Raw genomic sequence first — 14,911 nt, 5'->3', positions numbered from 1 at the left:
TTTCCTCAGTCCCTCCCCAGTTACATATTGTGACGGCGCGTTGGGGGTCCCCTGTCTCCTGCACCCCGAAATGGCACAAACAGACTGCACCAGCCGGTGGAATAGAGGAAGTTTATTGCCTCTCCAGGATACAGCACAGCACAGATGTAATCTGGTCACAGAGCTGGGCTAGGATGCCTCAGGCCCCCTTGAGATGGGGGAGACTGGGCCCCTAAACTCCAGCCCCTTTCCCTAGGCTGTCTCCTCCATGCTCCCAGCCAGCAACTAACTAACCTTCTTCCAGCCCTGCCCCCCAGCCAGGGCAGCATCCACCTTCCTTTGTTCCTCTCCATGGGGGGTGTCTGGCCATACTGGTTTGCATAGTGACTCATCCTGTTTTGCTGGGTTGTGGTACCCACGGCAGCCAGTGGGGGTTACCCCAGAGCCAGCAGCATAGAAACCAGCCAGGTACCCCCACTACGTCACACATATATATATATATATATATATATATATATATATATATATATATATATATATATATATATATAAAGTCTGGTTTATTTGATCTGCAGGGGAGGGGAGGGGTGTGGGAGGAAAGGCACAGAGGGGCACTGCAGACGCCCCTTCTGGGGAGGCTCAGGGGAGAGTGTCACAGCTGTCCTTGTCTGAAACTCTCCCTCAGGGTGTCCTGGATGGGCACAGCCGTGTGCGGCTGCTCAAAGGCCCTGGTGAGATGCTCAGCCTCTGCCCCCCACCCTAGCAGTAACATCTCTCCCTTGTTCTTGCACAGGCTGTGCAGGACACAGCAGGACGCCGCCACTTGGGGGAAGTTCCATTCACTGAGGTCCAGGCGGATGAGGAGACACCGGAACCTCCCCTTGAAACAGCTGAAGGTGCCCTCCACAACAATGCGGGCCCTGCTGAGCCTGGCGTTGAACCGTTCCTTGGTGGGGTCCAGGTGTCCCGTGTAGAACTCCATTAGCCAGGGGAGCAAGGGGTAGGCTGCGTAGCCCATGATGCACATGGGCATGTCCACGTCCCCGACCCTGATGATGCAGTCAGGGAAAAAGTGCCAGTGTACATCTTCTGGAACAGGCTGGAGTTCCTAAAGATGCGGGCATCGTGCACCTTCCCCACCCACCCAACATTAATGTCGGTGAAGCGGCCTTGGTGGTCCATGAGGGCCTGCAGCACCATTGAAAAGTACCCCTTCTGGCTGATGTAATCGGAAGCCAGATGGTCGGGGGCCTGGATGGGGATGTGGGTGTTATGCTTAAAAGAAGTACGCGGGATCTTTTATAGTAGAAAAGGCAGTACGCCACATTTATTGAGAATACAACAGTAGCATATGCTTTTCAGTCACACACACGCACACACACACAGTCCCGCCAGTCGATGTTATAGTTACCAGTCCAGAGTCTGAATCAATCTAGTGGCCAGCCAAATTGATCGCAGAGGGGAGCCAGGCTTTGTTGGTTGATCAATCTGATGCTCCTGGAGTTGGTGGCAAGACGAACCCAAAGTTCCATGGCAAAGCACCCTGCTTTTATAATCCTCTTTCCCTGCTGAAATCTATGGATTCTGCTGTGTCAGTCTGTGACTGGTTACTGTTATCTTTTTTATGTTAACATTCCAAAACATCTCCAAGAGGTCATCCTGTCTTGGATTGTTAATCAATTCTCTTTAGGGGTGCCAGATTCACCTTAGGGTTGTCAATTCTGCCAATCCTTGACCATGGGTACTCACTGATGTTTCTTCTGACGCCGATGAGTCTGTCTTCACCCTGCATTCTCCCCCTTCTCTCTTGACCATCTGGCTTTAACGATGGCCTTCACACCTTATCTCTTCCTGAAGCATACATCTCCCATTCACACAAACAGCCTTTCACAGAGACCTTCAAAGGTATGCAAACAGCTGTTTTTTTATATTGGGCAAAAGCAAAACAGCATTGTAAACTAAACCTTACTAAATCTTGTAATCAAAACAGTTCACATCGAAGGCCCGGGCCTTCAATATTTCTAATCTCATTAACATAGGCTTTTAATATTGTGTCTGTCTCTTTACTTACTAAACCTTAAAACAAAGAAATATATATTTAACTAAAGGGCTTAATTGGTAAAATGTTAGATGCGTTCCCCAGGGGGTCACAAGAAAAAAGGATGACTAGCAAAATGAAATTAAATCATACATTACTACATTATTAAACCTGAAATACAAATATAAAATCCCACTCCTACATGGGTGCTGTTAATGCCCCCCCCCCCACACATTTGGGAAAGCCCATGGCAGCAAAGCCAGTGACGATGGGGTCTAGGTTGCCCAGGATGATGACCCTGCACAGCAGGATGGCATTGATGGCCCTCACCACCTGTAAGATTATACAAACAGAATCACAGGGTTGCAAGAGCCCTTGCGATTTCCCCAAGCCCAAATCCCCTTCCCACAGAAGGAGCAATCCCAACTACCCCATCCCTGGCAGGGCTTTGTGAAGGCGGGACTGAAAAACCTCCAGGGAGGGATAGTTCACCACCCCACCTTCCCGAGGGAACCCCATTCCAATGATTCACCACCCTCCAGGACAACAGCAAGAGAGTTATATCTGCACAAGCACAGCCACAACAGTTGATCTCCCCGTGCTGAACTGGTTCCCAATGGAGCGGTAGCTGTGTGGCGTGATGAGCTTCCAGATGGCAATATTATTATTATTATTATTATTTAAATATTTTTACCATGCCTTTCTATTTAAAATATTCAAGGCGGTTTACAAGAACAAACAAAAAAAATACAAATATATATAAAAATTTAAAATATGAGAATTTAAAATATGAGACCTCAGAGGGACATAACCAGCTAAAAACATATAGAGAGGAGGAACACACACATACAGACTCAAACAGTAATAAAAGCACGAGTAAAAAGGGTGGCTTTAGCCTGATGCCAGAACAATGCTAGCATTGGCGCCATGTGAATATCCCGAGGAAGATGGCGACTCTCTTCTGGAGGGGGATGGCGAGTCGCATGTGGGTGTCCCATTGCCGGAGGGCAGAGGTGAGCCACTTGCAGAGTTCCATGAAGGCATCTTTCCACATGCAGAAGTTCTGGAGCTACTGCTGGTTGTCCCACCCCTCCATGATGAGCCGGTCTTACCAATAGGAACTGGTGTCCTGGCACCAGAAGCGGCGGTGCATGGTGTGCAGGAGAGGGTGGGAGGGGTTATGTTGCATGAGCAGCATGTGGAGTGGGGTGAGGAGGTGCCCCAGAGTGAGCTGCTGGTCCAGGTCCTCCAGTGCCATGAGGGCAGCCTGCAGTAACTGCACCAGGAGGTGCAGCATGGGGTCTAAGAGCCGACAAGTGCTTTGCAGCAGGTCTTGCTCCATGGCTGGAGTGCTGTGGTGTCCTCAAGGGCAAACAGAACCCATAGTGAGAAGGGTTTGGTGTCCCTTGAGGAGGTAGGCAATGTAGAGGTGACTGAGACATGGCTGTAGAGGGGTGTCCCTTTAAGCACAAGCCTCATCTAGCCTCAGGCAGCAGCCACAGAAAGTGACTGCTGTCCTCATGCCCTACCCGGAGTGCTTCACGGGGCTTTAAATGCAATTCAGCTTCCAATCAGTGTAGACACACTATTTCAACATAATTCTTCACTATTTTGATGGATATTTGTAGTGTGGATGCGCTATTTTGAAATAGTTATTTTGGGAGTTGTTATTCCGAAATAGCTTATTTAAAAATACGTGACTAGTGTAGACATTCCCTTTATGTGCTCTTGAATGGTTGTTTTAAGTCATTACTACACTTCTGACTCAGGAAGTGTCTTCACTGCAGAGTTAACTTGTACCCAGGCATTTCCCCTACTCCCACTCCTCCCCCACATCCACACACATAGCCCTCTCACCCAAGGGTGTGTCTACTGACGTTGTTTCAAAATAACAATGTGAGCGTCTACACAGCAATTCCGTTATTTCAAAATAATTTGTAAATAACGGGTGGCTTATTCCAACTTCTGTAAACCTCATTCCACGAGGAATAACGCCTCTTCCGAAATTGCTATTTCGAAATAGCTGTCGTGTGGATGCTGCACTGCCACTGTTTCGAAATAGCTCCTCCTCAGGGCCATTCAAAGTAATAACTCCCTAGGGTACATCTACACTGCACACTTATTTCAGAATAAGTTATTCTGGAAGAAATACTCCAAAATAGCTTATTTTGAAATAACATGTCTACACTACAGGGAAGCCTCAAAATTAGTCGGAGGCAGGATTCCCTAATGTGGACATGCTACCTCGACTTAGAACCCCAGGAGGCACTGGGGAGTAAGGCTATGTCTAGACTGCAAGCCTCTTTCGAAAGAGGCTCTTTCGAAAGATACTTTCGAAAGAGCCTCTTTCGAAAGAGAGCGTCTAGACTGCACGTTGAACTTTCGAAAAAGCGGCTTGCTTTTTCGAAAGAAAGCATCCAGTGAGTCTGGATGCTCTCTTTCGAAGAAGCCCTATTTACATTGAAGAACGCCTTCTTTCGAAAGAGGAACTTTCGAAAGAGGGCGTTCTTCCTCGTGAAATGAGGTTTACCGCCATCGAAAGAAAAGCCGCGTTCTTTCGATTTAATTTCGAAAGAACGCGGCTTGAGTCTGGACGTAGGTGAAGTTTTTTCGAAAAAAGGCTACTTTTTTCGAAAAAACCCCTGAGTCTGGACACAGCCTAATTACTTTGAATAGCCCTAGGGCAGAGCTATTTCGAAATAGCAGCAGTGGAGCATCCACACGACAGCTATTTCGAAATAACAATTTCAGAAGAGGTATTATTCCTTGTGGAATGAGGTTTACAGAAGTCAGAATAAGCGGTCTGTTATTTTGAAATTATTTCAAAATAATGGAATTGCTGTGTAGACGCTCGCATTGTTATTTTGAAATAATGTCAGTTATTTCGAAATAACTGTGCTGTGTAGACACACCCTAAGGCCGTGTCCACACTCAGGGGTTCTTTCGAAAAAAGTAGCCTTTTTTCGAAAGAACTTCTCCTGCGTCCAGACTCAAGCCGCGTTCTTTCGAAATTAAATCGAAAGAACGCGGCTTTTCTTTCGACGGCGGTAAACCTCGTTTCACGAGGAAGAACGCCTTTTTCGAGGGAGATCCGTCGAAAGAATGTGAGTCTGGACAGGGGGAGCCCTTTCTTTCGAAATTATTGGCCTCCAGGAACAAGCCCTGGTGGACAATCTGGGCCATGGGTTGCACGTCTGTGGTTCCTGGCTGCAGCCATTCCTTAAAAGGACAGGCGCACCCTCACAGCCACTTGTTGCAGACAAGGAGCCAGAGCACACGGCGACCTTGCTGCAGCATGTCACAGCCCCAAGAGCGTCCTGGCCCTTCCTCCGAGCCTTCTGGGGACCCAGCCAAGGGCTCCAAGCGCCGGGCACCATCCTGGTCCGGCGCAGAGATCAAGAGCCTGCTGGAGCTGTGGGGAGAGGAGGAGGCCTTACAGGCCCTCAAAAGCCGGCGGCGAAATGCCGAAATTTATGGCCGCATGGCTGAAGCCCTGGCCCAGAAGGGCCACTACCCCCGCACCCAGGACCAGGTGCGCTCCAAAGTGAAGGAGCTGCGGCAGGGCTACGCCAAAGCCAGGGAGGAGAGCTCCCGTTCTGGGGCAGCCCCCGACTACTGCCCCTACTACCCAGAGCTGGACCAGATCCTGGGTGGCAGTGCAGAAGCACGCACACCACGGCGGTTCGTCCAGTCTGGATTGGCAGACCCCGTGGTGGACGCTCCCGAGCAGGACCCAGAGCAGTCTGGAGACGGGGACATGGTGCCAGAGGAGGAGGACAGCGAGGAGACGGCGACCCTCACCCTGGAGCCAGTCACCCAGACCTCTGAGGCCTCCCAGGCGTCATCTGGCGCGGGAGAGGAAGCAGCAGGTGAGTACAGTGAGGTTGTGTCACACCCGGGGGGGGGGAGGGGGAGGTAGGTGGGTGGGTGCACAGTGGGTGATGCACAAGGGAAACCTGTCATGCTCAGGCTGATGCCCAGGTCACACACACACACAGTGTGACCTTCAGAATGTCTGCTTCCCCTGTCTCAAGGGAGAGGGCATGCCCTTTTGGACAGCTGTTGCACACATGACTGATTGTGATAGAAATGTAGCCGTGTTACTCTGATCTGAGGAAGTGGGTCTGGCCCTGGAAAGCTCATCCCCTAATAAACCATCCTGTTAGTATTGTAAGTGCTACAGAGTCCAGTTTATAGGACTGATTGTGTCTTCTTTTCCTCCACAGCCGGACCAGCCGTGGAAGAGGGCCGCAGCACCCCAGCCCCACCTCCATCTCCATCTCCACCTCGGAGACATGGGAGCCGCAGACACAGGCGTGTCTACGCCGACATCCTCCGGCAGCACGTCGAGGCTGTGCAGGAGCAGAACGCCATCCTGCTCCAGAGGGCGGAGGCAGAGGAGCGGTGGCGTGATCGGCTCATGAATGAGCTGGTCCTGCAGCGCACGGTGCTGTACGCCACCCTGAGGGAGGTCAGCGGCTTGCCTGCTGCTGTGCCTGGTCCTGCTCCTCCAGCACCCCATGACCCCACCCCACCAAACCCCCCTTCCACAACAGCAGCCCTTTCCCCCCTTGGACCTCCCTCTCCCCCAGCCCCCCCAGCTCCCCAGCCCCTCTCTCCCCCTGGCCCTCCTCTCCCCCAGGCTTCCATGTCCCAAGAGCCCCCCAGCAGCCAGCCAACCGACAGGTGCATCACCCAATCCCGTAGCCGGGGAGCACCCCAAACACGAGGCCCAGCCAGGAAAGGGAAATCTGCCAAGCCCCGTTCAACCTGATCCCCTTCCCCCCTCCAGGTTTCCAGTCCCCTTCCCCCCTCCAGGTTTCAATCACCCCCATCACCCCACTTATTAAGCACAAACAAAGGGTTAAAGGAACTGTTTTTTTATTGTATATAGTTTGGCAACAACAAAAATGAAATTTTTTTTGTTATTTTGCCACATTGTTTGATAATATGTACAAAATTATAAATAAGTAAAGAGAACATTTTATTTTGAAACACACCCTGGTGTAAGTGATGTGTCCAAACTGGGTCAGGAGATGGGTTGTGGAGGGAAGCTTCTATTGGGGGCCAGGGCCCAGTCCCCAGGCAGAAGCCCCTCAGTGCACTCAGTGGCCTCCACTGGAGAATTGCTCCAGGAGGGCCTCCCGGATGCCAACTGCAGACCGGTGAGCCTGGCGGATGGCAGCTGTCCGGGGCTGGGCAAAGAGCCTCTCCTGGGCATCAGCAGCTCTCCCCCACCCTGGTAGGAAGGCCTCCCCTTTCCTCTCCACGAGGTTATGGAGGACGCAACACGCGGCCACCACCTCGGGGATGTTGGTCTCCCCCATGTCGAGGCGTGTGAGCAAGCACCGGAATCTGCCCTTTAAACGGCCAAACGCACATTCCACCTGGTTATGAGCCCGGTTAAGGCGAGCATTAAACTGCTCCTTGCTCGCATCCAGCTGGCCGGTGTAGGGCTTCATCAGCCACGGCATCAGGGGATAGGCGGCATCAGCCACTATGCACACCGGCATGTGCACATCCCCAACCGCAAACTGGCGATGGGGGAAAAATGTTCCTGCCTGAAGCCTCCGGTACAGGTACGAGTTTCTGAAGATGCGGGCATCGTGTGCCCGCCCTGACCACCCAACACAAATGTCCGAAAACTGGCCACGATGGTCGACCAGGGCCTGGAGGACCATAGAAAAGTAGCCCTTTCTATTGATGAATTGGGCTGCTCGATGGGGCGGTGCACGGATGGCAATGTGTCCCCCATCGAGCGCTCCTCCGCAATTGGGGAAGCCGAGGGCAGCAAAGCCGGCCATGACGCTGTCCAGATCCGGTAGACAGATGAGCCTGTTGAGCAGCTCCGAATTGATGGCCCTCACCACCTGCAGAACGAGACAGACAACAAAGTGTTAGAAGGGGTGCCTTATCTCTTAGGAGGAGAACCCACCGCCCACCTTCCCTCTCAAACAAACAGCCCGGGAATCCCCTCCTCAGAACCCCCCCCCCCCACAATTCAGGGTGAGTGGAGGAGCTCCCTCCCACTCCCACTCCCACTCCCACTCCACTTGGCCCTTCCTGACAGTCTCCCTTCCCCCCACCCCAAACTGTGACTGTCCCCAGACAATGACTTACCTCCATCAAGACGGCCCCGACAGTAGATCTCCCCACGCCAAATTGGTGTCCCACGGAGCGGTAGCTGTCGGGGGTTGCCAGCTTCCAGAGGGCAATGGCGACCCTCTTTTCCAGGGGGATGGCGGGCCGCAGGTGGGTGTCTTGCCGTTGCAGAGCAGGGGCGAGCCAGGTACAGAGCTCCTGGAAAGTGGTCTTTCGCATCCGGAAGTTCCGTAGCCAGTCTTGGTCATCCCAGATCTCCATCACGAGCCGGTCCCACCAGTCAGAGCTGGTGTCAAACCTCCAAACACGCCTGTCCACGAAAAAGTTCGGAGGCAAGGGCAGTGCGGCTGCCGGACGGGGGAACCCCTCGTCCCTCTGGTCTGGGTCCAGCTCGGGAAGGAGCCTCATGATTGTCTCAGGAAGATGCAGCAACAGCTGCAGTATGGTGGTGTGGGGCCATCGCCTGCCCAGGGGCAGCTCTGGCTCCATGCCACAAATAAGGGTCTGCAAGCAGAAAAACCTCACAAGAAAAAAGCTGCTGGGGTGTCCCAGGAAGCTGAGCACTCCAAAGCAGCACTGCAATGCCTTGCAAAATTCCTCAAGGGACAGCAAAGGCAGCTGCAGGAGCAGAGCAACGGGTGTTCAGGAGTGTCCCTCTCACCACGCGTCTCTGCAAAGGGCAGGCAGGCAGCACCCGGAAGGAAATGCTGCCCCCATGCCCTGGCAGAAGCAGTTCCGGGTGGCTTTCAATTTTGAAAGAGCGTCCGGCAGTCTGGACGCTCTTTTTCGAAATAGCGGATCGATCTTTCGATCCGCGCATTGTAGTCTAGATGCACTCTTTCGAAAGAAGCCTGCAGTCTAGACACAGCCTATGTGTGCTGGTGCTTTCAACCCAGGCTAGCTGGCCTGGCAGTGGGTGAGTTAGAGCCCAGGTGCTGCTTTCACTAGGGCTGGTGGTAACCCCTCCACTTTGCAGAGAGGCCACAGCTAAATCTCTTAGGGTATGTCTACACTACAATGTTAGTTCGAACTAACAGACGTTAGTTTGAACTAACATTCATAGGCGCTACACTAGCGCTCTGCTAGTTCGAATTTGAATTGAACTAGCGGAGCGCTTAGTTCAAACTAGGAAAACCTCATTTTACGAGGATTAAGCCTAGTTTGAACTTACTAGTTCGAATTAAGGGCTGTGTAGCCCCTTAATTCGAACTAGTGGGAGGCTAGCCCTCCCCAGGTTTCCCTGGTGGCCACTCTGGCCAACACCAGGGAAACTCTATGCCCCCCTCCCGGCCCCGGACCCCTTAAAGGGGCACGGGCTGGCTACGATGCCTGTGCCAGGTGCAAGCCTGCCAGCACCCAGCCAGCAGACCCTGCACCTGGCACGGCACAGAGCCACCCACCCGATGTCCCCCAGCCCACCCCCTCTTCCCGGGACCAGGCTGGCGGCTCCCGGGAGCTTGCCCTGGACCGCAAGAGGCGGGCACCTTCCTGGGCTAGTGCGGACATCGTGGACCTCGTCCACGATCTCCGCACTAGGCACAGGAAAGTGGCTGTCTAGGGCAGGAGAGCTGCCAGCCTGGCCACCCAGGAGCAGGTGTGCATGAAAATCAAGGGGGTCCACTGAGACCCCCGACCCTGAGCCCTGAGCTTACAATGGCCGTCCTGGGTCAGACCAAAGGTCCATCTAGCCCAGTAGCCTGTCTGCCGACAGCGGCCAACCCTAGGGACCCTGGAGGGGATGGACCGAAGACAGTGACCAAGCCATTTGTCTCGTGCCATCCCTCTCCAGCCTTCCACAAACTTTGGGCAGGGACACCACTCCTACCCCCGGCTAAGACTACTCCATGGACCCAACCTCCATGACTTGATCTCACTTCCCTTTAAACTCTGTTCTAGTTGTAGCCTTCACAGCCTCCTGCAGCAAGGAGTTCCACAGGTTAACTATTTGCTTTGTGAAGAAGAACAACTTTCTCTTACTAGTTTCAAGCCTGCTACCCATTCCTTTCCTTTGGTGTCCTCTAGTCCTTCTTTATGGGAACTCAGGAAGAACTTTTCTGAATGCACCCTCTCCACCCAACCCCTGCTTTTAGAGACCTCTATCCTGTCCCCTCTCCGTCTCCTCTTTTCTAAGCTGAACAGTCCCAGTCTCTGTAGCCTTTCTTCATCTGGGACCTGTTCCCAACCCCTGATCATGTTAGTTGCCCTCCCCTCTCCCAGCCTCTCTCTTCCCCTCTCCCACCTCCTTTTCCCAGTCTCCCCCAGTTTTGTTCAATAAAGACAGAGTCAATGTTGGAAGAAACGTTATCTTTATTTTGTACATCAATAAGAAGGGGGGCTAGGGAGGGGTAAGTGGAAGGAGGTGAGGGAGGAATGGGGTACGAGCCCCCGATGGGGAGGACTGGGCTGGCTCTGCAGGCTTCTGGGGGTGGAAGCTCTCCTGCAGCCCCCCGATTGCCCCCTCTCCCCAGATGGCAGCCTGCGGCAAGTGCAGCCAGGCTGATGGCCGAGTGGTGTGATGTGCCCAGTGTGGGTAGTCCGGGCACTCCAAGCCAGGACTGCTTTGCAAGCGGGGCACCCCTGAGAACTGTCTGTCCGGGGTGGGGGTCGGGACCCTTTAAGCACAGCCCTTGGCTAGCCTGAGACAGCATCTCCACGCTCTAAGTCCTCCTCTGATGCCCTGCCGGCACTGCTTCTGGCCATCCTTAAGCCCTGTTCAGGGTCCACTCAATGTGGACTTGCTAGTTCGAATTAGCAAAACGCTAATTCGAACTAGTTTTTAGTTCTAGATGCGTTAGTTCGAATTAGCTTAGTTCGAATTAACTAATTCGAACTAAGTTAGTTCGAATTAGCGCTGTAGTGTAGACGTACCCTTTGTACCAGTAGTCCTCCAATGCTTTCCCACAACCCCTCCAACCCCAGATGCCCAGCAGGACAGATACGTCCCCCCACAATTCACTTGGAAAGAGTCATAGAGTGTCTCAGCTCAGTGCTGCACAAAGAACCAAGGGATGTGTCCTAGAAGCCACAGAAAGGCAGCACAGCACCAGTGAAGACAATGCCTCTGTGATGGATAGGAGGAGTGCTGGCTAGCACTCAGTGACTGAGAGGTTAAACTCAGGTAGCTAGCAAGGGTGTTGGCAGAGGGCCAGAAGAACCAATGGGCTACAGTGCTGAAATGTGAATTGCATTTAGATACCTTGTCTGCTCTTCCTTTGTGGGATTCTAAGTTAAGGGCTAGAGGGAGCAGATGCAGTAATCAGAATTGCAATGCCTATAAGAAATATGGGACATGGGAGTGATCTGGGCCTTGAAGTATGGATCAGCATGGAGTGTAAGTAGAGGGAAAAGTGGATGTAGTTGCGATCAGGGAATTTTTCTTTATTTTGGTTGTCTGGTTTAAACTGCTCTGTGTGAATCTATGCCTTCTCTTCCCCCATTCACTATCTGAGGGTATGTCTACACTACGGAGTTTTGTCGGAAAAACAGCTGTTTTCCTGACAAAACCTGAGTTACGCCCACACTGCAATCACAGTCTTCCGAAAGTAAATCGAAAAAAACAGAGGGTTTTTTTCCGGCGTTGGTAATCCTCTTTCTACGAGGACAAAGCCTTTTTGCGAGAGCTCTTTCGCAAAAAGGCGTGTGTGGATGGGGAAGAGGGAGTTCTTTCGAAAGAAGAGGAAAGAGAAAAAAGCACAGGTACCCTGGTGGCCATTCCACCCATAGTAATCACAGCTTACATGCGAGATAGCGTCCATTCAGTGTGGATGCTATATTTTTAAAAAGCAGATAATTTTTTCAATGCACTTTTGTGTGTGGATGCTCTCTTTCGGAAGAAGTTTTTTCAGAAGATCTCTTCCAGAAAAGGTTCTTCCAAAAGAAGCCTGCAGTCTAGACATAGCCTAAGAGTTGTTCCCAGAGATGTTCTCTGTGTGTTAATTTGTTTTACTCAGTTGCTCTGTAACACCTAGCAACCAAGTCTGCTTTCTCAAGTTTATCTTTTGTTTTGTTAATAAAAATCACTTTTTTAAGGCGATGATTTGATTCTTGTGTCCTGGAAAGTAACAGGAGATCTGTGTGTGTGTCTGCTTGCCTAAGACTGAGCAGTCAGCTACCAGAGACCGCAGCTTGTTTTGTCTTTTCAAACTCTCTTGGGGCAAAAGAGCTTGGGGTACCCCTGTGGAAGGAATTCAAATGTTCCCTCCTGGTTTTTTTTTCAGGATTAAATCACTTGATGGTGGCAGGTTTCCACACTGCAGGTCTGGCTACATTGCAAGCACATAAGCTCGTTCACACAGGAGAGAAGGAAAAGGATTTATCACAGATGGGACAAAATTAAAAGACATAGTAAAAAAAGTTGTTTGTGAGTAATTACTGAATTTTACTTATTATATGAACCAGTGGGGGCATATGTGGCTGACTTAAAGATCACCCTGTGCATGTGATGAACTATGTGACTCCTTAATAAAAATAATTTGTATTTGGCATTCACATGCATAATACATAATGACTATGTGAAAGACAGGCTGCTAAGGGAAACTGCTTTAACCTTAACCTGAGCCAGACAATTGCAAAGCCAGTGAAATTAGCAAAATGCAGATTAAGGCTTTGAGTGACCCGGTAGTGAGCCAGAAACCAGCATTATAGCATCCTTTCAGAAACAGAAAACTATGAGCGACAGACACCAAAATGACCAGCGAAATAAGGGCTTGATTGCACAAACCATATTTACTCTGGCAAGCATTTACTCACTCGAGTATGCCACTCCCATGACATGACCTACAATACAATGCAATGCCTAGCCTAATGGATGGGGGTGGTGTGATGGGGCGCTCCCGCCCCACACTCGAGGGGACCAAGGCGAGGGCCGGAGGAGTCCCTGGGGTGGGGGAAGCCGGCCCATCGTGGGAACCCGGGAGCTGGCCACGGACTCATGGGTTGGCTCCACGGGACGCGGGGAGCACGGCGCGCCGATGGGGAATGCCCCGGGGGGAGGGGCTAGCACGGCGCAAGCGGATGACGTCACGGGGGGGGTGATCTGGGTTGCAGGCGCGGTGACGCTGGGAGCTCCGCCGGTGCAGAGTTTAAAACAACGCCCGGCAGCCAGAAGGAGGAGGACGGCGAGGCGCGGGACAAAGGAGGAGAGGGTGAGGCAAGGGCCCCGGGAGAGAACTGGCCCCTAGGAGGAGCGGAGTAGGATGCAGCCCAGGGTAGGGTCACGTAGCCCATGAGTGGATGTGTTTAGGGGCACTACCCCCATCCGCTAGGCAGAGACTGGCAGTCCCTGATTTAGGGCCCTGGGTCGGGGTTCGGAGTGAGGGAGGGCCCAAACCCCCCTACTCCGTCCGTCGGGGCGTAGCAAAGCGCATCCGTGAGACCAGCTGCCTAGGTCAAAGGTGAAAGTAGAGTGACTCCGGGACCAGGGGGGCGAGGCACAGGACTATTTTGGGGGTGCTTAGCCATAAGAAGTACACAATAAAGAGGGTGACGGGAACCCACCAATTGCGGGGGTAGCGTGATCCTTCTACACGTGGTGGAGAACATGGGCAGGTTCCTGAGCCCCGGGAAGAAGGGGGTCTAGGGAGGAGGGCTTCAAAAAAAAAAAGGAGGCCACTCCTCGTAAATGTTGGCTTATCCGTAAGGTCGAGTATGGAGGTCAATAAATATTGGAATGGCTGGTTGATAACCAGAAGCAGCAACAACAGCAGCAGAACCAGGTGTTGCAACAAATGATGACCCAATTCCAGAAGCAACAATGACAATTATTGAAGGAGATCCATGAAGGGGCTACATCAGGGGTGGTGGCGCAGGGCGAAGGAATCAGCACCCCGGGAATGGGGGAAGGCGGCGCCATCCCTGGCGCCCAATTGCCTCTCCGCCTGGCCAAATTAGGGCCCCAGGACGACCCACAGGTATTTCTGGTGACATTCGAGCGAGTAGCGATGGCGGCGAAGTGGCCACAGGAGCACTGGGCCACCTTACTTGCACCTTTCCTAACGGGCCCGGCCCAGATGGCCTACCGAGGCATGGTGGACAAAGACGCCCTGTGCTACTACAAGATCAAAGAGGCAATCCTGGATCAACTGGGCATATCCCTGGAGATGTATCGGCAGAGATTCCGGGAAACCCGAAATGACCCAAAGGAATGGCCCCGGGTTCTTGGGCAACGGGTAACAGAGGCCGGTATGAGATGGCTGGAAACCGCAAACAAAATGGGATTACAGGTAGCGGAGCAGGTGATACTAAAACAATATATAAGGATCCTGCCCGCGGAAGGACAAAAATGGGTACGCTGGCACCTGCCCGAGTCGCTAGAGGAAGCAACCAACTTGATGGAACGCTTCATAGCTGCCGAAAAGACAGGAGGGAAGCACCCCACATTCACCCCAGCAGGGCCCCAGAGAGGAACTCCCCCCGTCGGTGGGACAGAAGCATCACCTCGCATGGGGATTAGCCGCCGACCACCCTGGGGACCGGCAACCGAGCGGAAGCTGGCACCTGTCTGGAACCAGCCGGGCAGTGGGGGAAGCCAACCAGGGGCGAGCGGGGAAACCGGGGAACCCAATCCCAAAGGCAACACTGCCTCCAGAGGAGCCTGCTATCAGTGTGGCCAGGAGGGGCACTTCAAAAAAGACTGTTCGATGATGGATTGCACCTTCGGGCAGAGGAGACGTGAGGGAACACCGGGTGGGACCCCGCATCAGGCACAGGTAATAAGGCCAATAGGCCTGAATGGGAGACCAGTGAGGGCGGTCGTGGATTCGGGGTGCGGGCAAACGATGGTGTGGGAAGACA

General features: G+C 52.6%; 1 protein-coding gene across 1 annotated transcript; it reads left to right on the top strand.

Annotated features, from left to right (window-relative positions):
- Nucleotides 1-5,210: 5,210 nt before the first annotated feature.
- On the top strand, nt 5,211-6,881 carry LOC142825153 (uncharacterized). The gene is made up of 2 exons (XM_075916878.2): nt 5,211-5,886; nt 6,244-6,881. The coding sequence occupies exons 1-2, from the start codon at nt 5,313-5,315 to the stop codon at nt 6,789-6,791; spliced, it is 1,122 nt and encodes a 373-aa protein (XP_075772993.2). The 5' UTR covers nt 5,211-5,312; the 3' UTR covers nt 6,792-6,881.
- The last annotated feature ends 8,030 nt before the right edge of the window (nt 6,882-14,911 follow it).

This window comes from Pelodiscus sinensis, chromosome W (assembly GCF_052426305.1).
Source record: "Pelodiscus sinensis isolate ZL-2025 chromosome W, ASM5242630v1, whole genome shotgun sequence".
Classification (NCBI taxonomy): Eukaryota; Metazoa; Chordata; order Testudines; family Trionychidae; genus Pelodiscus; species Pelodiscus sinensis.
This window is presented reverse-complemented; position numbering and strand designations above follow the sequence as displayed.

What these genes read in the sequence shown, in the direction of transcription:
- LOC142825153 (XM_075916878.2), top strand. Translation starts at nt 5,313, where the DNA reads ATGTCACAGCCCCAAGAGCGTCCTGGCCCTTCCTCCGAGCCTTCTGGG. An exon ending in CGCGGGAGAGGAAGCAGCAG is followed by an intron (nt 5,887 to 6,243) that starts GTGAGTACAGTG and finishes TTTCCTCCACAG; the next exon opens with CCGGACCAGCCGTGGAAGAG.